A 27,732-nucleotide genomic window follows, 5' to 3' on the forward strand; every position below is an offset into this window, starting at 1 on the left:
CCACTTTGCAAAGGTGTTTTATTTTTAAAAGTGGGACATAAGCATCTAAACAAACAAACAAATACATGGGAGCAGATTCATATTTTAAGAGTGTCCTGCAAGTTCTTTTCATGGGTGAAGTGATGAGTCTGCTTACCTGACAAATAGGTTTACAATGCAATACGGACATTATGAGAGGAAATAAATGCTGGACTATCGTGTGTGTTTCAGCGTGAACAGAAGAGATAGAAAGGTATCATTTTCATTGCTTTGTAATTTGTCATCCTCCACATACTGGACTGTAAATTTACAGAAGACAAGACAATCCCAGAGCAATCTTAAAACGACTCAGTCCTTCCGTCTTTTTCCTTGACCTGACTTATCACTTATCTCCAGAGTTCATGGTGTGTTCTTCAGACAGCTCTGTCTTTAATTTTTTACGAGATGGTTCTTCCTGAAGAAGAGGCATGCAACACTCCAGGGACTTGGCAATTTCATCAATTGTCCATTTGTCTTCATAAAGAACATGCTCTTCCAGTATAAACGATCCCTGTTTGGTTCGGGTCAGCTCCTGCATAGTGGCACAAGAGGACAGCTCTACAGCATCAAAAGGGAGAAAACAAAAACCAAACATCAAAAAGCACAAGACAATTTTACAGGACTTGGAAATCAGCATGCCAGTAGGAAAAATAGAATTAAAACACTTGAATGTATATTATACTCAGTACCATGGTAGAATACTATGTGCATTTTTTATACTACTTTCTTTAAATACCAAGTAGATAGAACTGCTAAGAAACTGAGCTACAAATCAGGACGTCCATGGGTTTCAGTCTTGCCTCTGCCACAAAGTCACTGTGTGGCCTTAGGCAAGCCACACTCTTTCAGCCTATTCCTCTGTCTGCAACATGGGGATAATAATACCGACATAACTTCCCTGGATATATTCCCTGGATATATTTCTCCGGGCATTAAAAACTTGGCTTTTTGGACAGGCCTTCAGGAATTCCGGGGAGGGCTAACTTTTTTGGGATATTTTATTATCTATTGATCGCCCTAACTGATTTCATGCTGCTGTGATTAATGATCGTTCTGATTTTATTGTATTTTATCTGTATTGTATTGTAATTTACTGAATTTTAGTTTGTACGTCGCCTAGAGTGGCTTCGGCCAGATAGGCGACACAAAAATTAAATTTATTATTATTATTATTTATAACTTACAGGATTGTTGTAAGGATCACATCTGGATAATGCATGTGAAGCTCTTTGAATGTTTAAAAGTGTTATACAAATGTTAAGTATTAAGAATCTCAGCACTCAAGTACACTGCACGTTCCGTGCAAATGCAAATATTATGCAAAAACATTGCACATGCAATCCTGGGTAACCACACTCATTATTTCACTATATTGCACATATACATTTTATGATAAGATTTCTAATGCAAAGTCAAAGGAAACATCGTAAGTAGTTGTATGTAACTTTCCTGATGACATTAAAAATGAAAAGCACATGCAGGAGACTTCACATGCACAAAGTGGCCACAAACAGAGCTAGGGTTACTACAGAGTATTAATATTCAGAGCTTGGAAAAGTTACTTTTTTTAACTACAACTCCCATCAGCCCCAGCCAGCATGGCCACTGGATTGGGATGATGGGAGATGTAGTTCAAAAAAGTAACTTTTCCAAGCTCTGTTAATATTACATAGTTGCCACTCGAAATCTGTTATAGATTGATGACTGCTTACTAAATTAGGTCTTGGCCAAAGGAGGAAAGTCTAGCAACAATAATTTTGTGGTGTACATCTATTAGCTTAGTTTTTTTAAATGGCTGAACATATCCACCCATTAATGATCATGTTACTCCCTGGATGAAATATAGGCAAATAAAAAATATTTTTGTAGGATCACATCTTAGATTAAGGGAAAAGTTGATGAAGTGTTCATACAATAACAGGGGCAAATCCAGATAGGATAGTTTGCAGCAAGGCTTTATGCATTCAGGTTTCAAAGCAGTATTTATCATCATAAACTTTAAAAATAAGAACTTTCTTGCTTTATCCTCCTAATCTATTTATCTTACAGAAAAAGAGACTTCTCATCACCTTCTCTTAATTCCATAGCCTACCCACTACTTTATTGCTGCCCTCGAAGGACCACTTTTATTGCCAATTCACTCAGGTTCATTTTGTGCTGATATAGGCCAAAACCATAGCAAACAGTGTCACAGCCCCAATGCATACATCTGGCAGCCAGAGATACTGAGAACAGACCTGGCCGCCCTCTGTTAACAGGAACATTTGCTCCCTGAGTAACTACGCTTTGTCTGTGCCTACCTTTGCTGATGTCGTTGACCAAGCTTCTGACATAAAAGCTGCCGCCACATTCAAGATCTGGAATGTTAACAGTGACATGGTATATTGCCAGCATAGCACAAAAATCTCCTTACACAGAAATGTAAAAACACACTAACCAAACAACAGAGTGATTAAAATATTTATGGGTTATATTATAAATAATTCATCCTGTAACATATGTTTGGGTGAGATTGGGAAGCTGGCGAAGAAAGGAAAACAAGCAGAAATAAAATGCACTGGCTTCACAATCACTCACCTTATAGCACTAACTTTAGGATTTCAGTATGTACTTCAGACCCCTCATTTAAAGAAGAAGAAGAAGCAACCACATCACGTCATATATTGATCTACTGGTACTAGGAGCAGGGGGGAGGAGGATTATTTTAAGAGTAAGCAAAAAACTATGAATGTTTTGAAGCACTAAGAACTTTTAAAATTCTATGCACTGCATACATATCCAAGAACACCCAACACAGTTTAAAATCCACCTCTCATTCAATACCCCACCTGCCCTAAAGTGCTGCAGATCATCCAAGTGATAAATTACACAGTATATTGAAACAGTTTGTACATTATGCAAAAGACAAGTGCACTAAACCTCCAAGTCAAACACAACCTTAAACACTCATGTGACACTCATGTAACACTTAAAAAATGTGCAAAGTTGTTTATTTCCACTTTTGATCAACATTACAACTCCCATCAGATAAGTTACCAAACTTGCCCAAAGGCTGAGCAATAAACATTTTCCCTAAGACCTTCAGATCCTCTGTGGCGCAGAGTGGTAAGCGGCGGTAATGCAGCCGAATCTCTGCTCACGGCCAGAGTTCGATTCCAATGGAAGAAGGAAGCCAAATCTCCGGTAAAAGGGGTCGAGGTCCACTCAACCTTCCATCCATCCGTGGTCGGTAAAATGAGCTGGGGGGTAAAGAAAGGCCGGGGAAGGAAGTGGCAATCCCACCCCATATATACAGTCTGCCTAGTAAACGTCGCAAGACGTCACCCTAAGAGTCGGAAATGACTCGCACTATAAGTGCAGGGCCACCTTTACCTTTTACCAAGACCTTCACTGCCTGCACGATGGGGTAGAGTTTGCAGCAGTTATCTCCTGGGTCCACATCCATCAGCTTAAACTACACTGCCTTTCATCACACCTTAGAAAAGGGAACAGAATGTCATCCGTGATATCCCTGTCTGATGATCGGGAAAGGGGCTCAGCAGGAATATCACAAGTGTCTTTAATTTGAAAAAAACAACAAGAACCTTTAGACAGCCAATTGGTTCAGTTTCTTGTCATAGCTGAGCATGTGTTAAGTTGGGATGGGCTGAAGGTAGACTATGGTCTACCGGTGACCACTTTCCAATTTCTGGTGCTTTACTGAGTACCTGATGGATGCTGGAGCTTACATAGTCTGGTACAAGAGGACCTTGATCTAATCTAGCAAGACCCTTCTTACATTCTTAAGCAAGACTGCTTAGTCAAGATCACTCTACAGGTTAGTTGTGTTTTAGTTGCTCAGAAATCCCAAGTCTTCTGTTATCAATTTAAATACACATAGTTGAAACAATAACATTCATTTTTTAAAAAAGGATACCTACAAAACAAATTAGCCCAGCCCTGATAGGAGACACCTACCATACATCTTATCACCCGGTTCACACATGACCCTTCCATTCTGATACCCATCCCCTTCTGGATCCTTGTATCTGCCAAGAAGAGCACCATTTCTGTGCCAGGCACACACTTTAGTATTTCAAAGACCATGTGATCACTATGTTAGGTGGACTGGACTACCTCCAGCTTCCCTTCAAGAAACACTGTCACCTTCACAGAGAACACACCCCACTGTTGGTATATGTAAGCCTCATGAATTGCAACACTGCCCATTAAGCAGTACTATTTGATTTTGGCTTAAATAATTCAAGGAAAAGGAAAAGCCTGCTTCAGCTATTTTATTAATTGATTGATTTTAAAATATTTCTATCCCGCCCTTCTACCCTATAATAGGGCACTCAGGGGGCTTACAAAAATAATATCAAACACGTACAGAGTAAAATCACAAAAACATTAAAATAAATTAAAATACAATTAAAATACTATAGATATATAGATACACACACACACACACACACACACACACACACACACACATTGCTATTGGAGGCTGCTGATTCATAGGGTCATCATAAGTTGTAGTTGACTTAAGGCACATAACAAAAACAAATACATATATACAGGGAGTGGTACTAAAGGGACTACAAAGGTAAAATTTAACACAGAAGGCATAAAATCAGTGTCAGGCCTTCAGTCCCTCCCAAAGGCTCTCCGGAACAAGATTGTTTTCAGAAGTGTCTGGAAAACCAACAGGGAGGAACAGAGCAGACTTCTTGGGGTAAGGTATTCCAAAGCTTGGGGGCCACAGTTGAAAAGGCTCTCTCCCACGTGCCTGCCAGTCTAACATCTTTTATTCCAGGCACGCAGAGGAGACCAGAGGCAGATGATCTTAAATCCCTGGCAGGTACATATGGGTGTAAGTGGTCCCTCAGGTATATTGGTCCAAGGCTGTTTAGGGCTTTAAAGGTCAGAACCAGCACTTTGAATTGGGCCCGGAAACAAATTGGTAGCCAGTGGAGTCGATAAAGCACAGGGTTGATATGTTCCCTGCGCTGTACTCCAGTTAACATTCTGGCTGCTGCATTTTGAACCAACTGCAATTTCTGCAGTTATGCTATGACCAAAGGCCTGAAATTTAGTCATAACAGACAGCATCAAAGGTCATTTACAAGTGCTGTTCAAGTCAAAGTGACTCTTGGCTGCAATTCTATCAAACTAATAAATTCTTTTAAGACTGCCCTATCTTGCCAATTTTCTTCTATTCAGAGGTCACTTTCTACTGCCAGCAAAATGAGATTTTGCAGGCAGGTTCCTAAAGATGATGTTTGACTATTTATCAAAACACAGTAGGGGAACTTGCATGATGCTCCCTGTAACCTTCTGCAAGACATTCTCAAAATCTTATTTTGTTATCCCATCTGCCAAAAGGGGAAAGCATGGGCACATGCACACGACAGCCCTGATTATTCACATAACACCTGACGAATATTGAAGTCAGTTCCTGCTGCTTTGGATTTTATATTAAAGCCAAGAAAAAACACAAAGTACTTTTTACCAGCTTCATCTGATATACCAGCTATAATCCTATGCAGGCAGAGATAGCCCTGCAACAGTTATCCATGCTCTGTTAACATCCCAGCTGGATTGCTGCAATGCGTTATACATGGGGCTGCCTTTGTAAATAATCGGGAAATTCCAGTTCACCCAAAATAGCAAGATTATTGAGAGGGATTGGTAGATATCAGGATATCTTCTCAGTGCTTCATTGCTTTCATTGCCTTTCAGTCCATTCCCAGGCCAATTTTAAGCACTAGTATTAACCAACAAAGTCCCAAATGGATCACCTTCTGCTACATATACTTGTCTGGACCTTAAGATCTTAATCAAAGGCCCTTCTTCAGATTACCCCACTTAGTGAGGTGGGTGATGACTAGGGAAAGAGGCTTCTTCATGGTGGCAACCCTAGTTATAGAATAGTCTCCCTAGAAACTTGACTGGTACTCACTCACATGAGGATGTTTGACACCAGGTGAATTTGTTTTCCTAGGTTTTGTAACATCTATGGTGTTACAAGAAATTAGAAGAAGGCTCGGACTGGGGAGGGCAGCTATGAGAGAACTAGAAAAGGTCCTCAAATGCAAAGATGTATCACTGAACACCAATGTCAGGATCATTCAGACCATGGTATTCCCGATCTTTATGTATGAATGTCCAGGCAAAACCAGCCTGGAAATTTTGGATGGTGTTGAGGACAGCCACCATCTCTAGCCCAAGTAAGAGTCAGCAACAGCCTTCCAAAGTTAAGAAGCAAATGCCTGGAAGAAGAGAAATGTTTTTGCCTGGAGCCTAAAGATGGATAATGATGACACCAGGCGTACCTCCCTGTATGGAAATTCTTCCCCTCCCCTTTTGCCTATTTGCTCTTCCAGGGCTAAGAAATGCTTTTATACCACATAAACAACAGCACATGTTCATACTCATAAATTGGAGTAAGCACCATCTCATATTGACATTCACAGATTAGTGCCTGGCAATCTATCCATCTAAACCTTGATGCTAAAAATGACTCTAAGCAGCTTCAAGTGCCACAGTGACTGCAGGAACAGTAAAAAAATGGAGGTTTGTGGTGCTTCCCGGAGATCCACAAGGACCTGTTGAGGGATCATCTTGTGTGTGAAAGTTTTCTTCAAATAGGATGAAGAAACATAAGCTTTCACTTTGTCCTCTCTCAGTATTACTGCCACATCCAGTGCTGTTAAAGACTGATGTTAGACAGCCAGTGTGCTGTAGTGGTCAGAGGAGAAGCGGGTAACTGTCGAGGGTCACATTCCCTAGTTGGTAATTTGCTGGGGGGGGGGGTCACATGTCAATGGTGGGCAGGACCAAGCGAAAATTTCTCTGATCACCCCATGTGGTGTCTCTCTCTCTCTGTCAGCCCCCTTTCTCTCTGCTACTCCCTTTCTCCCATTTTTCCCTAATCACCAACATGAAAGTAGGGAGAGGGTATATTAAAGTAGGTTGCCCACTGCTACTTTATTTATTATTACTATTATTTATTAAATTTATATCCCACCCTTCCCTCCAGAAGGAGCACAGGGCAGCAAACAAACGACAAAACATTAAAAACATCTATAAAGCATTAAAAAAAATATTTAAAAACATCATAAAAACAAAACATGTTGAAAATAAAACATCTTTTTTAAAAAGTCTTTAAAAAAATCTTAAAAACAATTGCAACACAGATGCGGGTTAGAGTGTTGGACTAGGACTAAAGAGATTGAGGTTCAAATCGTCATCAGTGATGAAGTCTACCAGGTACCTGGGACCACTCATTATTTATCAGCCTAACCCAGCATTCCCCAACCTGCTGTCCTTCATATGTTGCTAAACTAAAACTCCCATCAGGCCCAGCCAGTATGGCCAATAGTCAGAGATGATGGGAGTTGTAGTCCAATAACATCTGGAGGGCACCAGGTTGGAGAAGTCTAGCCTAACCTATGTCACAGAACAGTTGTGTAAATAAACGAACAGGAGCAGTTAAAGGGTATATGGAGTACTACCTAATTTGCATCACATTATCCTGAACATGTGCATATGTGGACTGAAAAAAAGGGGAATATTCATAAACCTTCTTTGATTTAAAATTCTCAACACGTATTGATTGGCCTTTATAAAGCAGACAGAGAAAAAGAAATATAAGCCCATAAACACAAAATTCTCCACATTCAGCATTTGGCTGCTTATTTGCTTCCACTCCAATTTGAATGCTCATTTTTCTGATAAGCTATGTAATGTTATGAAACTCTTCCTCTATCAGATTGTAATGTATGGTAATGCAAGTCGATCTAAGCCTCTTCTTAATAACTAGGAGGTGTCGTATGGAAGGGGAGAATGTAGTAGATATATTATGAAATACTCAATAGACAAAACATGTTCTTCCTCACAAAAAATTGAGAAAATTAGAATGGCTCAGCTATCTGGGCCCAGATTTTCAGCACGTTAGTGCTTCTAGCGCATTACGATATTTACTTTTTACATAATCTAGTTATCATTATCCAATCCAGTAAAGCCAGAATATAAATCCAGCCTTTCTAACACATGTACACATATGTGCATGGATATACATTGTCAAGAGACAGTTCAAAAGAATCCCAAGCATACTGAGCACAACTCCTATCAAAGACTGATTTCCAGAGAAACCAAAATGTAGACTTCAGAAAAAATTAAATAACACAATAGAATACAGACCTTTGGGGTCTGACCCAAAGGTTAGATCTGGACCTGGCTAGCCTTCCTTCTGTTCTAACCTGAACATTCGCTCTGCTCACCCTCCACCTCTCCAGTGAATCTCAATGGATTCCTGCCAAAGAATAAACAAACAACATGGAGGGCTCCCTCCACCCACCCAATGCTTTAATCCTTGCTCTTTACTTCTTCTCGGCACTTGCAGCTCTCTTCCCGAACAGATGGCTGTTGTGATACAGATAAGAGGGTTATTCCCTGAAAAGAAAACATTTCATCTCTTATGCTGTATCAGAAGGAAACAACTTTAATATCTCACTTTATACAAAGAGAACATTTGGAACCGTGATGGCAGATGCTGCTACTGTGCCCAGCAGCAGTTTAAATGAAGTGTCATTAATGATAATGCTGCAGCAGTTCATAAATCAGTCAGGGCTGCAGGAAGAGAACAATATGTACAGGAATGAGGAAAGGGAGAGACAGGCTCCCTGGTGCTGCAGACTCTCTGCTTGTTTCTAAGACCAGGCTCGTATGATACATGGCAGGGGGAATACAAATCAATGACTCAATTTTTTTAAAATTATGTTTTGATTTAAATTGGATTTTTAATTTTTGAAAGTTTCCCTTAAATAATACCTAGGTGAATAGAAGTAATCTGTATATAGGCAAGCTAGCTCTACCGTTAATCTCTAAACTGAATCAATGCCAGAAACAGATACACTGAATTAAAAAATGCTTTTCTATGTGAATGAAGAACCAGTCTGAGCATTTCTCAAATAGGAATATTTCTACACTCTCCCTACGAAAAATAGGTATTTCATCTTCACCTGACGAAAATAAACTGTTCTAGTCTGCCCAGTAATTATTAGGCCTTGCTTTGACTTCTATCAGTTATGGACACTTCATTTTTATCTGCTACTTTGTATTTGTGAGAGGTCAGCGAAGGCAGAGTAAAGCAGAAAGGAGCAACACTGGACAGCAAAAGACAAGACAAAGCTGCCCAGTGCGCAAATTCCTATGTGCCCATTCTTAACCTCACTGGCTATCATGGGTGCCATAAGATCGACCCTGTCTAGGATGACTTCTTTTTTTGAATAATTTTTATTAACATTGTTAATGTTAATGAGCGGATTTGGCAAAATCCCAGAACACATGTTACATACAGGTAATAATTTCACTTGTGTCAAATTTGACATTCATACTCCTGAACCCTGAGTCCCCTTCAGTTTCATTACTCAACAACTAAAGAAAACCTTAGAACTAAACAAAGGAAGTCTTTCAGATAAGTATTCAGATAAGCAGTGGAACCCATAACTATATGGTATCAAACCATCTGTGTTATAATATGTTGAAAGACATTGTCTCATGCAAAATGAAAAAAAATGGCTAATGGTCAAAGATGATGAGCACAGTATTCTAGCAACTTCTGAAGGACCATCATATTCCTGATCTAAGCCACAGTTTATATCAAGGGTAGGGAACAGGATCTGACCAGTAGGCCAAATCCTGAGCTCCTCTCCCCCACAGATCATGTTGAGAGGTCAACAGGGCTGCCCTGAGTTCACCTTGACACAAAGTGACCCAGCTTCAAAGGGTTTTTTTCTAAGTACTGATACAGTAACCCCCTGCTTTCGGCAAGGGAATAATTTTCATTTGAGGGTATGGATTAAGCAGTGCTGAGGAAGATGCTTTGCGCTGCTGACTTGAATTCAAGCTGCCAATTCAAAAGAAAGAGTCTGTAGTGTACTTAGATTTACACTTTTGCATCAAAAAGTTGGTGCTTTTGGAATTTGGTGCCTTTTTCTGTCACAATGCAGGGTGACAGAAAAAGGTGCTAATTCTAAAAGCGCCAACTTTTTTTTCAAAGGAAGAATCAGAAGCATTGAAAATGATTCAGCAGTGGACCTGAATCAAAATGAAGGTTGATCTGTGAGGTAGTATAAGTTCCAGAGCACTATAGTATAGTATGAAGCTGAGGAAGAACAGGAAGAAACAGGCTGAAGCTCAATCCTGATAAGACCGAGGTGCTACTTGTGGGTGACAGGGGAAGGTTGGGTGTTGCTGACCTGAATCTTAATGGGGTAAAATTGCCCCTGAAGGATCAGGTCCGCAGCCTCGGGGTTGTTCTTGATTCCAAGCTGTCCATGGAGGCTCAGATTTCGGCAGTGAGCCGGGCAGCTTGGTATCAACTACACCTCATACGGAGGTTGCAACCCTACCTTCCTATTCATCAGCTCCCACTGGTGGTACATGCCCTGGTCACCTCTCGATTAGACTACTGCAATGCGCTCTACGTGGGGTTACCCTTGAAAACGGTCCGGAAACTACAACTGGTGCAGAATGCGGCGGCACGCCTGCTTACAAACAGCTGCCGCCGTGATCACATCACGCCGGTGTTATTTCACCTACATTGGCTTCCAGTTGTTTTCCGGGCCCAATTCAAGGTGTTGGTCTTAACCTTTAAATCCCTATACGGTCTCGGCCCAGTTTACCTGAAGGAGCACCTCCAGTACCACCAACTAAGCCGCCCGACCAGATCAGCCACACAGGGCCTTCTCTCCGTCCCACCAACGAAAACAGCTAGGTTGGTGGGGACTAGAGAGAGGGCATTCTCAGTGGCGGCCCCCACTCTCTGGAACTCCCTCCCGTTCGATCTTCGCCATGCCCCTTCCCTAGATACATTTCGCCGAGCCTTAAAAACATGGCTCTTTGGACAGGCCTTTGGGGTCCCCGGGGTGGGCTAATTTCTTTATATTGTTTCAAAATTGTCTATTGATGGCCCTGTACTGCCGCTTTTTAAAATGGTTATTGTTGACTGCATTGTATTTTATTATGTATTGTATTATTATGTATTGTTGAATTTAATGTTGTACGTCGCCTAGAGTGGTTTCGGCCAGATAGGCGACACAAAAATTAAATTTATTATTATTATTATTTATTATTATTAAGAGGCAAAAGTGAGACTATACTGCATACAAGCAAACGGAGTAAAGAAAAATCCACAGAGACTTCCTTTATCACCACAAGGTAATAGAAGATAATTTATTGTAGTTACCTGTTACTGGGTATTATAAATACAGAGGGCTGCATAGCAGTTGCTAGGAGACCAGCTATCTATAGCTTTCTTCTCTTTAAGTTGTGAAAGAATTAATGAGAGTAGTAGCAAGTTTGCTCCCCAATTAGTGGCATATTTCTCAGAGCACAGAAAAGATGCATCTTTGCATATGACCAAAAGCAAGGCAAGCAACAAAGCAGAAGCCTAGCAACCATTTCATCTATTCAAAGGGCTTTTTTTTCTACTCCTTGGATGAGTTTGTTGATTTAGCTGTTTGTCTGAAATGTAAAACAGCATTGAAGAAAAATCTACAGAGAAAAGGTTTTACTTTAGGAAATAGAAAGAACTGGAAACCTTCCCCTTTGCATTATGAACCTCAGTAGGATCGTCTCTTGGAGTGGGTGGAAAGAAAGAAAACATTTACAATAGACTGCAAAGTCAAAGTACAGTCAAACCATTATGTTATGCTATGATTAAGGCCATTGTTAGTGCAGCAAGAAGCCTCCTCTTCCCTTATGGGTATCACTTCACAAACAGGCATCATAAATACTTATGCACCCACAGCATGAACTCCAAGTGCCTCCCCCTACACTGTACCTATATCCCCAACTCCTTCACACCCAACATACTACCTACGTGCCTCACTGAGAGCCAAATGAGAAAAAGGCCTTTTCTGCTTCGCTACATTCTAAGTACACAAAGTAGCACCTTGACAGCGGACATAAATTCAGAAGAGTAATGTTACACTATACCAGTACTCTGTGCCGAAGCCAAATTGGGCTTGGAGACCGAGAGCCAGTAAGTACAATCCCCACATGGCTCATGGAGGGCTGATTCCTGCAAGTTCAGCCAAGGGAAACCCCCAAACAACATGGTGCCTTTTAAAAGTGTGAACGCCCTTTATATCCATGCAGCATGTGTGCAGGGACAGAGATAAGAAATATAGGAAGGGCCCTTGGACAGAGTCAGACCACTGATCCATTTAGCTCAGTACTATCTATGCTAACTGGCAAAGGCTCTCTGGAATTTCAGATCCTACCTGAGATGCCAGGATTGAGCCTTTGCATATTTTGTATGTAAAGCATACATTCTATCACTGAGCTAGGGCCCTTCCAATTCATGATCAAAAATAGAAGCAACATCAACCATAACTCACTGGTGGTATCTGAGAGGGGACCAAGGTGAACTAGAAAATAAGCAACTAGAGAGTAGTGTCTCTCCCATCAACTGCCCATTTAAACCAGGGAACATCTCCTGATGTTGTTGGACTCCACCTCCCATTAGCCTCAGTCAGTGTGGCCAACGGTCAGGAATAATGGGAGTTGGAGTCCAACAACATCTGAAGGGCCACAGGTTCACCACCCCTGATTTAAGCCATCCACATTTATATTCACTTCTTAAATGTCAGAAGATTAATTATTATGATGGACTCAATAACTAAGGATTTGTGGGTTCATATGAACTTGCAAGCATAAGTTTAGTTTTTCAGACATCAGTTTTAAAACTGACAAAGAACCCTCAATTCCAAAAAGATGTTGTAAGCAGCATAAACTGTCAGCTATACTAATGCTATTCCTTTAAAAATAAGCAAAGAATCTGAGCTTTTCACCATCTTTGCCACAATCTAAATACAGCACTGTCATCAGATTGATTAGAATAGATCACATTATACAATTCTTTACCGTAAGGGTTTTTTTCTGTTACTTTGCCTGTAAAATCTAATGTGTCAGTTGCCTTTCCAAATTCCCCAACAGCTGTGTATTTCTATAGGGGAAGAAAATAATTAGTGTGAAACAGGGAGTGGAGGCCGACAGAAGTTTAATGAAAAATATCAGCAATGTCTTGAGTAAATACTATGCCATCAGGCTAGACATTTCAGAGAAAGAAACAGGTGATGGGGATGAAGACAATATATTACTGTACATGCACGTTCTCTTTCTGATTTAGAGTAATAAAAATAGAAGCATACTAATTGGCTATTAGAAAAAGTACAAGTAATAGTCATGAAAGAATGCTAAATCTTACAGTGGATATTACATGGGAATGCACTCCATCAGCTTCAGTAAGCCTGCCATTAAGAAGGATTGCACAATGCTATAAAATGAGATTATTTAAAAAATGAGAGAAAGAGAGAGGGAACAGAGAGATGGAGATGACTTCAGTTCTCTCTGTTAATGTTGTCACTGGAAAGAGAAAAAAACTGTGCCCACACAAACCACAGACAAGGAAAAGTGGAAGAATATTACCTCAAAACTGAAACTGAGGCACAGGACTTTCAGTCAAACTGAGTACTGCTTGCCACATTTACCTTTTTAAAAAAGTTTCCCACATACTTAAGGTCATAGTCACACAAAAAAATTACATCATTACCAAGTATATATTTTATTTATTTATTACATTTATACCCCACTTTTCCTCCAAGGAGCTCAAGGTGGCACATATGGTTTTCCTCCCTCTCCATTTTATCCTCACAACAACCCTGTGAGGTAGGTTAGACTGAGAGGCTGTGACTGGCCCACGGTCACCCAGCAAGCTTCATGGCAGAGTGGACATTTGAACCCTGGCCTTCCAGGTCTTAGTCCAGCACTCTGACCTATGTGTACCTATGTAGACAAATGTACCCAGGTGTTTGATTGGACACATGAGAACTAAAGTGTGTAGATGGATATTTTGATTACATCACCAGTTGTGCCCACTCCACCCCAAACCTTTGCATGCTTAGCATGAAGGTATGAAGGGAGCTTGTAAACACATTTGCCTGAACATGCTTACAAGCCTGGTTCCAATCAGGAACCCTGATAAGGCAGGGTTCCTAATCACAAGGAGACTTGTAAGTGCATTCAGGCACATGACACATGCCCCACCATCCTTCTGTACATTTTTGTGCTTGAGTGCCCAGGCTGAATGCCTGAAGAGGACTCATATGGGTTTATGAGTGTGTACACAGAACGTTTTGCCTAACCTCTGATACTTTATTTTCCATTCACTACATAATCAATTGTTCTGTATAGTTTGAGCCCCAATTATTTTTTTTTAATTTCACCAAGAGGGTATTCCATTTGACCCTATTACAGTGAATGGGAAAATACAAGGCATTGTACACCCAAGCTATTGCGAATGTGACTTGTTCTGGTAACGAGATTCTGTTTAAAAGCTTTTAGAAACCACAAGAGAGAGAGATCATCACCCTCTGAGATGCAACTGTATGCAAGAGGGCATGCTGCGGCCACTGCTTTGCAAATCTCACACAAGAGGTGATTGGTATAAAGCATGGTTGTCACATTCATCTGAGAGAATGAGATTTTAGCAAGATATGAGTTTTTTTGAGCTTCACAAAACTGTTGCTCAAGCTAAAGCATCACACGGAGGTCCTCTAATACACTGGTTGGAAGTCAGCTTTGTTATATACTATTATGTGTCCTGGCCAACCGCTTTTAAAAGGTGCTAACACTTTTTTGGACAAGGGCCAGGTGGTCATAAACACAGTAGTCATACTGGGAAGAGTCATAGGTAGGAGAAATCCCCTAAATTCTAAAAGTATATGCATGCAAGATCACATGCATGTATATAAGTATCTCACTATGAAAAAGAAGATGAATATGGGAAATGGAGCAAGAGGTGGAATAAAAGATGATAAATGGAAGGGAAGACTGAAAATCTCAAGTGGAAAGCTATGTACTAAAATGGTCTTAATTGTTGCCAGACATGCAGTTCTCATCATTAATTAAAGAGGAAAGCCAATACAAGTGTACTTGAAGTAGCTAAGCTAATCATGCATTGGTTAATCAATAGTTAAAATGCTGCACTGATGCCTGAATGACCATATTTAAGCCACAGAATTAGAGGGAAGTAATTCATATCACATTGCCAAGCATCTGCCCCTTCCATAGACACTAATATAGTGTGTGGTGTGCTGGACTTGAATTATTATTATTAATTCAATTTATATCCCTCCCTTCCTCCTGAAGGAGCCCACCTGGACTCCTCAGATCATTGGTGAAGCTTCCTAGGCAACCTCGGACCAGTTAGTATCTCTCTGAATCTAATGTACCTCACAAGGTTATTGTGAAGAGAAAAGTAGACAACTTTCATTTAGGACATCCTGACCTTTTTTTTTAAGACAAAAGCAATCTTGAAGTCAGAAGGACTCCATATCCTCAGAGCTCTTGCCCCTGCAAGAAATCACGTTTAAAGCACAGAAAACTATTAGAGGACTTATTTGTTGTCCAGAAGTTCATAAACCTCCATCCAACTCAAAATGTACATTCAATACAAGCCAGAGCAATCAGCTGTGTAATTTTATGAACACAAGTTCTCAGTCACCAGCAAGTAGGAATGAAACCACAGTTAATGAGAAAATGAACCATCTGGCCCCAACTGCTAAAGCAACCCAAATAGTCCCTTGAATCAGCATTATTTTTAGGGATCTGATGATAAAAAAAAGAGTGAGATCCAAGAGGTGCCTCTCAGCATTGCAAGGTATGTTAGAGGGAAGTTCCTGGACAATGTACTACAGCTGCTTGGGACACCAAAATGTCTCAGAGCAGCACCAATTAACCTAATGATTACATAGCTCATGATGAACTAAGAAGCAAAACATAATTTAAAAAAAACCCAATTCACTATTTAGGAATCCAGCAGAGCAATATGATTTCAGAAGTAGACAAGGCCTGATGTAGTTTTAGATTCTCCTCCATTCACATTCGGTAAGCAAGTGCATATGGACGAAGTACGTTATTTCAGGATTATTTATTTATCCCCAAAGACATATAATTCACTTCTACATAATAAGCATGTTATATTATTGTCCATCCACTCTCTTAAGCAAGAGTCCTATTGAGTTCGATACTGTAACACAAACTCAAAATAAAACCCTCTCTCTACATTTGCTGCCCTGGGCTCCTGCCGGGAGGAAGGGTGGGATATAAATCAAATAATAAATAAATAAATAGACAAGATGGGAAAAAGGAGAATGTGAAAATTATTGCATCTCAATTATACCATCAAAAAATTAGCAAAAAAATGAAGATCAGATAATGAAGTGTCCAACAATTCAAATCCAAAGAGCAAATCCAAAAGCTAAGAAAAGATTATAGACAAAAGAGCAAATTTAAATTTAACAAAGAGCCAACATGATGTCATAATATCAACAAACGTTACATCTCTCTTCTAGAATAATTCTTCTCTGGACAGAAAAAGCTGACTTTGTACTAACACTGCACTAAATATTTTTTACTGCAAGATGCCATAATTGTTCTGTCACTACTGAACAACTACAAATAGAGCTGGATTGTTTGACCCTGTAAATGCACCTCTGTTTTGAGGATGGACTAATTTACAGGATGACCCAACTTCCAGCGAGGCAGGTAAGAGACCTTAATGTTTAAAAGGAGAATCTGTACAGGAAAATATGAAACCACAACACTTTGTTATGTCATCCTATTAAAAAGGTCAGCAATTTCCCAATCTTAACACGATAGCATCATGTTGAAATTGCAACATTATTTTCACAGTGTGAGAATCCAATATTCAATATGCTTATTCCTTGCTGTATTATTCAGGATACAAAAGCTGCACTGAGATGCAACAACAAACCAAGGTTTTCCATGCATTAGTAGAGGCAAGCCTCAGGCTTTTGCTTTCCTTTCTCCTCCCTTCTTCTGCTTGTGAGGTGAAGTGATAAGTTTCTGCTTAGCAGCAAACCATAGTTTACCATTGTAGCAAACTATGGTTTTCTGACAAATGAGGATAGTTTGGGGACCCTGGCTTATGAGCAAATGTGGTTGAGCAAAACATAAACTGCTGCATTCAGATACACTGGCAAGTTATTCTTGCTATTACCTGAATGTGGACATCTTCTATTCTATTATCTTCACGTGCACAAACTCAAAGTTTGCCAATGCTTGTGCATATGATAGAAAACTATGGCTTGCTATTGCATCTGTATGGAGGCTCTCTCTCTCTCTCTGGGTTATGAGAACATTTGCTAATTTGTTTATTTAATAAAGTTCATATACTTCAATAACCAGATTTTCATTCATTGGAAGGGCAGAAAATCTGTTTATTGAATGGTATGAATTCCACAGCTCTGAACACCACTGACAAAGCAAGAATTAATTGCTATAGAAGCCTGTTTTTGACATCTCTATGGCAATTATAATGTACACTATAACTCTTGGAAACATAGATACGCAAAGGCCTTGGGACTTCAAAACAGAATGAGTAGAAGGTAGATTGTGGCCCATCAATGGGTCACTGGCCAACTTCTGGTACCTGCTTATACCATGTATTTTGTAAAGGAAACTAGTCTAGGCAGTACTTGATCTGATCCAGCAAGGCACATCATTCATTTTTAAGCAAGAGTAAATATTCAGATTAGCTGTTCCTTAAGCATTCATAGAATCATAGAATAGTAGAGTTGGAAGGGGCCTATAAGGCCATCAAGTCCAACCCCCTGCTCATTAGCACCTTGCTCTGTAAATATCAGTGGATTATGGGGATTCTTCACAAGACTTAAGTCAGCCTACACTTGCTTTAGAAAATCTCAGGTTTTCCGAACCATTTTTCTCAAACCCAGCAGCCTGTTCCAGCTTGATCCCTGTGATACAACCAACTTCACTGTTTATAGCATGGAAGTGATCCCAGTTTGTTTTATCCTAGCTCCTCACCACTAATAAAAGTAGTTTGACAGCTCACTCCTATCCATGTTTTTTCAGAAGTAACACATAAAACAGAACAAACAACCCCTGTAACAGCCACAGGAAGCCTGGCAGCACATTAATAACAAAACTCATGATTTCTACATTTCATGTCCGCATATCAAAGTTTCTGAGGAGCTGAACAAAGAGATTCTGCAGGCATGCATTGCTGCTTCTACTGTACAATGCATATCTAAAAACCATACTTCATACAAAGCGATTATTTCAAATGAGAAAGTTGCTCGTTAGAAGTCTCTGCCTCCATGCAGCATCCAAGCTGACTTGCAACACCAATTTTAATGGCCTGTGAAAAATTGCCTTTTAGACTGATTCTAACTTTTCTTTAAAATGCATGCACAACCTGTCAAGGTGAATTAGTTGATATTGCTTTAAAAAAAAAAAAGCAACAATTAAGGAAGGCTACTGCAAGAAACCTATAAACTGGCAACAGTCACTGTCTAGAGGGAAATGAGCCATTATTCTCCAAGCCAGTATCAGAGTGAAACAGAACAATTCCATTTGAGACAGCTAATTAAAATGGCTTCCACTACCCATTTGGAGATTTCTGGGAATATGACTGTAAAAAAATCTGAATTGTTCAAGACCACACCAAGCTCAGTATTTCCCTCATTCTCTTCATCTTTTTTCCTCGCTAAACTCAGAGGCCAACAGAAGCCTGGATTTGATGTTATCTGGTGACATTTTGATAAAAGTCCTCTCTGGAGAAGCGACAACCTTTGAGATCAAATGCTCAATTCACCTACAGCTTAAACAAGAAGCTGCAATTAATACAGGGAAGTCTGTTCTAATCTTCTGCAAGTCAGTGAGGCTCCTGGGGATTAAGATAAAAAAACAGGAAGCCTAGGACTGCCCATTTTAAAAGAGTGGATTTTCAACCACTTAGTGCAACGGAGATCACAGTACAGATTACTCACATCGAGCCTCTCATTACCAGGGCAAAGTGAAATCACTCTCAGCTGACCTTCTTGAGGGAAGCAGAGCTCCCATTGTATGGAAGAGGCTACAACTGAATAATGTACAATAAATTTAAATGAATCCAGATAGATGGTATGCAGTAGTAGAAGTCTGCATGACTATATTTAGCCGTAGCCAACATCAACAACAGCTAGCTTTGCTAGAGATGAGGTATCACACAGGGCCATACCAGATATAGGTAAACAGGTGCCCCAGGATGGTAAATTTGGGAGAGGGAGAATAAGAGAATTTTAGCCCATTCTACAGTTATTAAGGTGTCTTATCATTTGTATCTCCTCTCCAGAACAAGAAAACATATTAACTAGCTATCTTCAAGAAAAGTGAATTAAAAGATACTGATCACCACCAAAGCTGAAACCCTAATGTCACCCATTAACTTCCAAGTAGACATGTATAGGATTGCACTGTAAGAGTTCCAGCAGAGTTAGTCTTAGGCCCACTTTTGAAGTTGTACTTACATAGCCAGGGTGATATCCAATGCTGTCAGCTGCCAAGCACAAGAGCCCTTGAGCTAAAAGAGGTCTATTATTCAAACAGAAGTGTACAGAAGAAGCCAATGGAAGTCCACTGGCAGAACAATTCCGCAAAGCCAATGCTAGTAGAAGTGTTGCCAAACTACTTTTTATTTTCCTATCCTCTACAAATTGTATATATAAATACAAAGCTGTTTGCTTGTGGAACCTCTTGTGTAACATGACCTAACTAAGGAACAAGTTCAGTGCTAATTCTCTTTAACCTAGCACAAAGTTGGATACGACCCCAAGAGATCATAATGTTCTGATCATATTTATTGAGCACTGGAGAACATAGCTCTCTCTTTTTTCAGTACATATATTTGTGAGCAAGGATTAAAACTCACCAATGTGTACAAATTGAGATCTCAATTAACCAAACATAATTTCCAAAACAACCAAGGAACTGCCACTTCTAATCTCATTCCAGAAATTTCATACGGTGTATCAGAGAGGAAATGTAACATGTCCTCCAGCTGGGTCCAACATGTTCATGCAGATTACATTATGTTATATTTTTTTCTCACTCGACATGTTATGCACATTAACTGTACTTTCTCTGCACCCTGCAAGTTTATGGCTACTGCCAACAGAGTATATGAAGCTGAAAAAGACCATCAGCTGAATACTAGGAACAGACATTTTCACAGAATTCCACATAAGCCATCACTGGGCCTGATCTGTTAGGAAGAAATACACTAGAATGCGGATGACTAACCTTTTTCAGGTCAAGGGCTGCAATGATCAGTGTTCAGCCCTCCTTGGGATGCCTTTATTTCATTCTCAAGATGTCCAAGCATTTTGGTCAGGGGGTCAACAGAATGAACCTGGTACTAATTTACTTCTGTGGCTTGGTACTGCCACCCACAGGAATTCTGTGAACCAGTTTGCCCCTTTTGAGATTTCTAGTCTGTCTGATTCTATCTCCTCTTTGATGAACAGAGGGACAATGTCCCCAGTACACCATTTGTTATATTTCCAAAATAATTTCTATCCAGTGATAGCTGCATCGCATCAGCTCTCTCCATTGCACTAGGTTTCTGTTATGCCCATTATCTCACTGGTCTCCTTTACAATCCAGCACTCCAGCTCTTCATCTTGGCATAGAGGTTTCTAGCATTAGCATATGAGCACTTGTAAGTGGCACCCCTCTCCAAATGTCTCTGGCCTATGTGTTTTCTCCTATGGACCTTTGGCCTCTTTGACTGGCTATCATGCCCCTCTGTAATGTCATTGCTTAGTTTTATCCCACCCCCATTTGGATGATCAGAAATATTTTCACATTAATCCCCAAGGGACAATTCATCCCAAACTGGATACTCGCAGCTCCTGTTGGCTTTGCCCCGGGGTGTTCTGCCACATTTTCAATTTTGTTAATAACTTAAAATTAGCTCATGGAAGGAGGGTTTCCCATTTTTCCTTCCCCTATAGCCACCCATGTCCCCTGAAAAGCCTCTTCAGATGATTGGGAGGTCCCTTCTGAACAGTGTGGAATAAGGCATGGAATGGTGCAGAAGGGAAGGAAGTGGCAGGAAACTTTCCTTCTGTGAACTTCCGTAAGTTATTTTAGGATCCAAGCAAAAAAATACAACAGTTAAAGCATTAACCTAGAGCAGGACTGGGGAATCCTTGGCCCTCCAGCTGTTGTTGGACTAAAATTCCCATCAGCCCTGGCCACCATCTGGAGGATCACAGGTTCTCCAGCCCTGGCCTAGAATGTGCACAACCATAATTAAAATGCAGGCCTCATGGCCTCACTCCTTTTAGCTAGGCTTGCTTTGTCAAAGCTATTTAAAGATTAGTATGATTCCCAGTCTTTATAATCTGCAAGCAATGCATTTTTCTCTACTTCATGGTTTACTTATTTATTGAAGGTGGGACTAAGGAAAACATAAGGTACCTCATATTCCTTACCTTAGAACTTGCCAACATGCTGCTCAGCATTTTAGTCCCTTTTCCAATGTCAACAACTGTTAAGAAAGAGAAACATGTCTTCAGCACCTGCTCTTCCCATGTTCATGATTGTTATCTATAAAACATCACACTTGTAACACATTTTTTCCCACACACTTCTGGCACTTTCTGTTAACAGGATCAACTGATTCAAAATGATATTTTTAGAAGAAAAATTACTCTGATGCTTTTCATCTTTCAGTATGCTGAAGGTGAGAGGAGAAGCAGTGCAGGTAAGCGCAACGTTGCTAAAATGACTACAGTCTGCATTGCTTTCAAGCTATTTTAAAGGGTTTGTAGTATTTGTGACTGAGCAAGTGGTACTCGTTTCTCCAACATCAGTGGCCTAAAGAAAGAAGGAATGCCAGAAAAAGAATCATTTTGATTATTTGAAAAACTGGAAGCTGGAATTAGCTGTTATTGGTCAAAGAGCTGCTTTGATTTTGGTCAGGACAAAGCACATTTGAGATCAAATTATTTGTGGAATACCATACAAGTCATGTTCACGTGTAACACTAGGCCTTGTATGCTTTACTGAGCAAGGGCTGCATGCTGGTGTACTTAGCCCAAACACTTCCACTTTGCTCCTCCCTTCCTGTGAGAGGGGAAACCAACCACAACTGGGAAGCTTAGTAAGATGACCAAACTCCAGAAATATAACAACATCAACAAAAACCCATAAAAACAATGGACATCATAAAATGGTAATCCAGCAGCAAAGGAGCCAATTCTTTAAATCAGCATAGGCCTAAAGAAAAGGTACATCTACATTTCAAATTGAAAAGCTATTAATGTCAGGGACAATTATTATCTCCAATGAGAAGGAGTTCCCTGGGGAACATCACAATTAATTAAATGAAAACAACTATGCATATTAATATGCAATTTACCTAGTACTCCTGAGGCATCAATGTCCAGAATCCCACCATGTCCAATCTTTAACATTTGTTTCCTCTTCTTTCTACTAGGCTTCAGCATACCAGCTTCTGAAAAAATAATGTCCCAAAGGATAAGAAGTTTCACAGAACTTCACAGAAATAATAAACAAGACATATTCATTCATACTGGAAAGCACCAAAGATGCATAGCTAATTAAATGGAAACAGTTTCATCCCAAGGAAGGGGGGAAATTGTGAATGAGAATAGTAGGATTTGTCATATCATAAAACGGATAGCTCACCTAGAGCTTGTTCTTATCTCTGGTATTGGCTGGTATCAGATAACTGATAATTTTAATAGCAATCAGGGTGCAATCAGGTGTTATTTTCCACAACAATATACAAGAAACATCACATTTACTGATTTGTTACAATAATAAAACCATAACTAGCAACAGTCACAGAATGTTTCCAATGTTGTCAACAGTGCACAGCAGTGCCTCAATATGTTTCCCACATTTAATTACATATAATGGCTGAAATCCAGCAGTCTACATGCACAACCAAGCCACTTGTTGGCTGTGGGAAAAAAAGATCTGAGATTGCATGCTGTTCTGTAGATAATACTGTGAAAGCCCTGCCTGTTCTTGCATATCCAGCTACAGGATTGTGAGCAGCTAGTAACATGGTGCTCAAGTTATGGGATGCTAGCCCAGCCTTTCTCAACCTCAACAGGTGTTTTGGACCCCTGTTACCCACAGCTAGCCTGGCAAACGGCCAGGGAGAATGGTAATTATAGTTCAAAACATCTGGAGGGCACCAGGTTGGGAAAAGGATGGTCTAGAGTGGTTCTAGATGCAAGAACCACTTAACCAAGGTGCTAACCTTAACTAAGCTCCATACTTGTCTTCCCCCCCCCCAGTGCTTTACCTGCCTCTTTGAATTGTTTTGTGGTTAAAACACTGCTTTAAGCGCTCTGGAAGAAACTCAAGATACAAATACCATCTATATTGGCATTCTTCCGGATCTTGAAAATGGTGTACTCCAATCCCCTGACGAGGATCAATTGTTTTTACTGTTGCATTGTTTTGATGATACTGTTTTATTGTGTATTTTAATCAGGGACTTTAATGGGTTTTGTGTATTTAGCTTTTATATTTTGTAAACTGATCAGTAGCCAGTTCAGGTATTTTATTATTATTATTATTATTATTATTATTATTATTATTATTATTATTATTATTATTATTATTATTATTATTATTAGATTTATAACCCACCCTTCCTCCCAGCAGGACCCCAGGCCGGCAAACAAAAGCACTAAAAACATTAAAACATCATAAAAACAAGCTTTAAAAAACAAAACATCTTCAGTATATAAACCAATACATGCACAACCTATACTCTGAACAAGAGGCTACTGTAAGGACAGAATATTGAGAAACCGATTGGTTCCCCATCGGAAAAGGTGTGAGACAGGGGTGTATTTTATCACCTTACTTGTTTAATCAGTACACAGAACATATCATATGGAAAGCAGGATTGGACCAAGATGAAGGAGGTGTGAAAATTGGAGGGAGAAATATCAATAATTTAAGATATGCAGATGATACCATACTACTAGCAGAAACCAGTAATGATTTGAAACAAATGCTGATGAAAGATAAAGAAGAAAGCACAAAAACAGGACTACAGCTGAACATCAAGAAGACTGAAGTAATGACGACAAAAGATTTATGTAACTTTAAAGTTGACAATGAGGGCATTGAACTTGTCATGGATTACCAATACCTCAGCACAGTCATTAAGCAAAATGGAGACAATAGTCAAGAAATCAGAAGAAGGCTAGAACTGTCAAGGACAGCTATGAGAGAACTAGAAAAGGTCCTCAAATGCAAAGATGTATCACTGAACACTAAAGTCAGGATCATTCAGATTATGGCATTCCCGATCTCTATGTATGGATATGAAAGTCGGACAGTGAAAAAAGTGGATAAGAGAAAAATCAACTTATTTGAAATGTGGTGTTGGAGGAGAGCTTTGTGCATACCGTGGACTGCAAAAAAACAAATAATTGGGTGTTAGAACAAATTAAACCAGAACTATCATTGGAAGCTAAAATGATGAAACTGAGGTTATCATACTTTGGACCCATCATGAGAAGACATGATTCACTAGAAAAGACAATAATGCTGGGAAAAACAGAAGGGAGTAGAACAAGAGGAAGACCAAACAAGAGATGGATTGATTCCATAAAGGAAGCCACAGAACTTACAAGATCTGAACAGGGTGGTTCACAACAGATGCTATTCAAGGTTGCTGATTCATAGGGCCTCCATAAGTCATGATCGACTTGAAGGGATATAACAACAACAGCAAACATAACAATACATAACAATAAATCAACACATTTGAAATTAATGTGACTTGACCACTGTATGTTTCAATAATGAATACTTTATAACAAACCAATATTAACTACGATCAATTGGTAGCTATTACTATGCCATTTATTTGCTACAAAGCACAAATCCAGGTAAACACATGATTAACATTCCCATTTAAATCAGTGGGACTCTCCCTACCCACACTCAGACCATTCAGCTTAAACATGATTGGAGCACACATGATATGTCAATATAAATTGATCAGATTACACCTCTACCTAGGAACCAAAGCTGAAAAGAAACTTAGTACTTAGAAATGGTGGCAAATCCAGGAACAAAGTACAAAGACACTAAATTTTAAAGAATTCCTATATTTTTTCTCTCTTGGGCAGAAAGATGAGATATAAATTTAATAATATATAAATGTTTCTGGTGAGAGAAGTGACTTGCTTTTTCCAGCAATGCAATCAATATAACTGGTAATAAGCTTATGTAGCGATGCTCCTAAAAAACTGGAATCTTATTTGAGAACACACTTAAGCTTCCACTATTTGGGTATTTTAGGACATATCTAAACTCACACTTTCCCCTCCACAAAAACAACCAGATACAAGCTATTCATCCTAGATATTAATACAAGGATACAAATTATCTCAACTCAAGAACTCCCAAAGTTCCAAATTCAGCTCCAAATTAAACAAGCTGACAATCATTTGGTCAGAAAAGTGGGTTCAGGATGCTCTACAGTTTTCCCCAAGAAACATGAATCACTTCTGCATCTGGGTGAATTGCAACAGAACCACTGTTTCAGAGCTCTTAGCATAAACGTGAACTGGGAAATGCTGTCCATCTCTATAGATTATGTTGGAAGATCAGAGAAAGCACGGAGACAGTTTGCATCTGTTTGTGTAGGCTTTGGAATGTTACCCATGAAATTCAGGGCCCAAGTTCAGGGTCCCGAATTGTTCTGGACAGTGACAGATAATAGAGGGTGGTAGAAAACAGGCAGGTCATCACCACAGCAACTGGCATGGATTTTTGTTGTGGTGCCTCCTCTGGTGCTCCAGTAGGCGGTCTCCTGTTCAAGACTGGCTGCTGGCAGAATCACAGGAGGAGCAAGGAGGTGGCTCACCAGTGCCAAACAGAACATGTGCATGCTCAACTCACACACTGGTCCACCAGCAGCACTTGCTATACTCTACAGTTTGACCTGGCATGTTCCCCCACACCCACCCTGCTGGAAAGAAGCTCTTTGCTTCTTTTAGGAGGTACTGTTGAGAATAGCAGGGAAGGGCAGAGACAGAAGGCATGAGGAGACCAAAAAGGATGGGGTGGTCACTGCACCACGCTCTGGTGTGTGTGTGTGGAATATAAAAGACTATTCTTCTACAAACTGTCAATCCTTGTGTTGGGTGCCAAAAAGCAGGAAGGGAGGGAGGAAGGAAGCAATTTGGTAGCTGCTCAAAGAGAAAAGAGAATTTCAGGACCTGCTGAGGACACCATGGGGTATTTGACAAGATTTCTGCCACTCCCATCCTGACACTTCTACTTCCAGATTCCTTCCAATACTTCCAATACATTTTCTATGGTTGCTAAAATCAAATCTCTATGTGTCATGAAACTCTTTGCCAGCGACCTCAGGCCAGTCACTCTGTCAGCCAACTCTTCCTCACAGTGTTGTGAGAACAAAATGTGGGGGGGGGGGTCATGTGTCCTGCCTTAAGCTCCTTAGTGGAATCATCAAGTATAAGTAAAATAACTGTCAAAAACTTTGCTCACTAGGAGTGCAGAGATGCCTCATTTATCTGGATTTTCTCATAAAATAGCATTCTTATTGCTTCCTCAAATTCCTGAGAGTACCTGGCTGGGGAATCTTTACAGTGGATGGCAGCCGCAACGAATAATCCTGCACCCCAGAATTCAGGTAAAAGACTGAGAAAAGTAATGAAGCAGATGCCATCAATTCATGAACTGAAGTTGTTTTTCACATAAGGAATAAATATATTTATTTTTATAATTTGAAAATTACCAAAGCACTGGCTTTCCCTGGGAGAGAATGATACAGTGACTCTGGAAAACCAAGAGATTGTATCTGTACTATAGATATGGCAGAAAAATAAAATAAAAATCCATCATCATAATTTGTTATAACAACCAAAATACATTCACAGAACATCCCCCATAACAGCAGCTAGAATAACCTATGCCCACAGCAGATGAGTGTAAAACAAGAAACTGTACACCTTATGAGAGTTTTTAACTTTTTTTTTATTTCAGGGTTGCAAAGCTATTATTATTGTGACTAGTATTACTCTACCACAGTTTTTCCCAAACGTTGGGTCCCCCAGATGTTCTTGGACTACAACTACCATCAGCCCCAGCCAATATGGCCAATAATCAGGAATTACGGGAATTGTAGTCCAGCAACAACTGGGGACTCAAAAGTTGGAACAGGCTGTTCTACCAGCATATTAGTAATGAATCAGTTGTAAAGAATAGAACTGGGTGAGGTGAGAGAAGGGGGAGAGGGAGATAAATGGCCACCACTTGAAGTGAAACAATACACATTACCATCTAAAGGTGTGGGGGGGCACCTGTAAAATCATTGTCCGGTGGCTAAAATTACTTAAATGCATCACTGTGTATAGGAAACAATAAAGAAAGAGGTTGTGTAGCATTCGGGAGTTTCCAGCCCAGATCCCTCTCCTCAGAGTCAAGCAAACTCAGCTTGTTTTTCCTATTGCTTAGCTAGCTAACTAACTGCCTGGATGGGGAACCTGTGGTCCCATTATCCCCGACTATTGGCCATACCGGCTGTAGATAATGGAAGCCAAGAGTACAGCAACATTTCCAGGGCCACAGGCTCCCCATCCCTCGTCCAGTCGCACCCCACTCCCTTATTTTCCTGTTACCTAGACTTTTTCACTCTCACCCAATCCCTACAGGAGTACCTGCCAACAGCTTCACCTTAAGTTGGTTAAGCACAGCTGCTAAAGTACTTCCTTTGGGCTTATACATGGGAACAGTCCACTAAAAAAGAGCTTAGCAGCTACTGCT

At 40.0% G+C, this 27,732-nt stretch overlaps 1 protein-coding gene across 1 annotated transcript; it reads right to left on the reverse strand.

Annotated features, from left to right (window-relative positions):
• Positions 1 to 27,732, reverse strand: TRUB1 (TruB pseudouridine synthase family member 1). The gene is given in 8 exon segments (XM_061637700.1): positions 1 to 576; positions 2,319 to 2,375; positions 3,976 to 4,046; positions 5,300 to 5,372; positions 12,934 to 13,015; positions 21,372 to 21,427; positions 22,301 to 22,396; positions 27,627 to 27,732. Coding segments are annotated over 8 exon segments (717 nt in total). The 5' UTR covers positions 27,694 to 27,732; the 3' UTR covers positions 1 to 361.

Source organism: Rhineura floridana, chromosome 7 (assembly GCF_030035675.1).
Source record: "Rhineura floridana isolate rRhiFlo1 chromosome 7, rRhiFlo1.hap2, whole genome shotgun sequence".
NCBI lineage: Eukaryota > Metazoa > Chordata > Lepidosauria > Squamata > Rhineuridae > Rhineura > Rhineura floridana.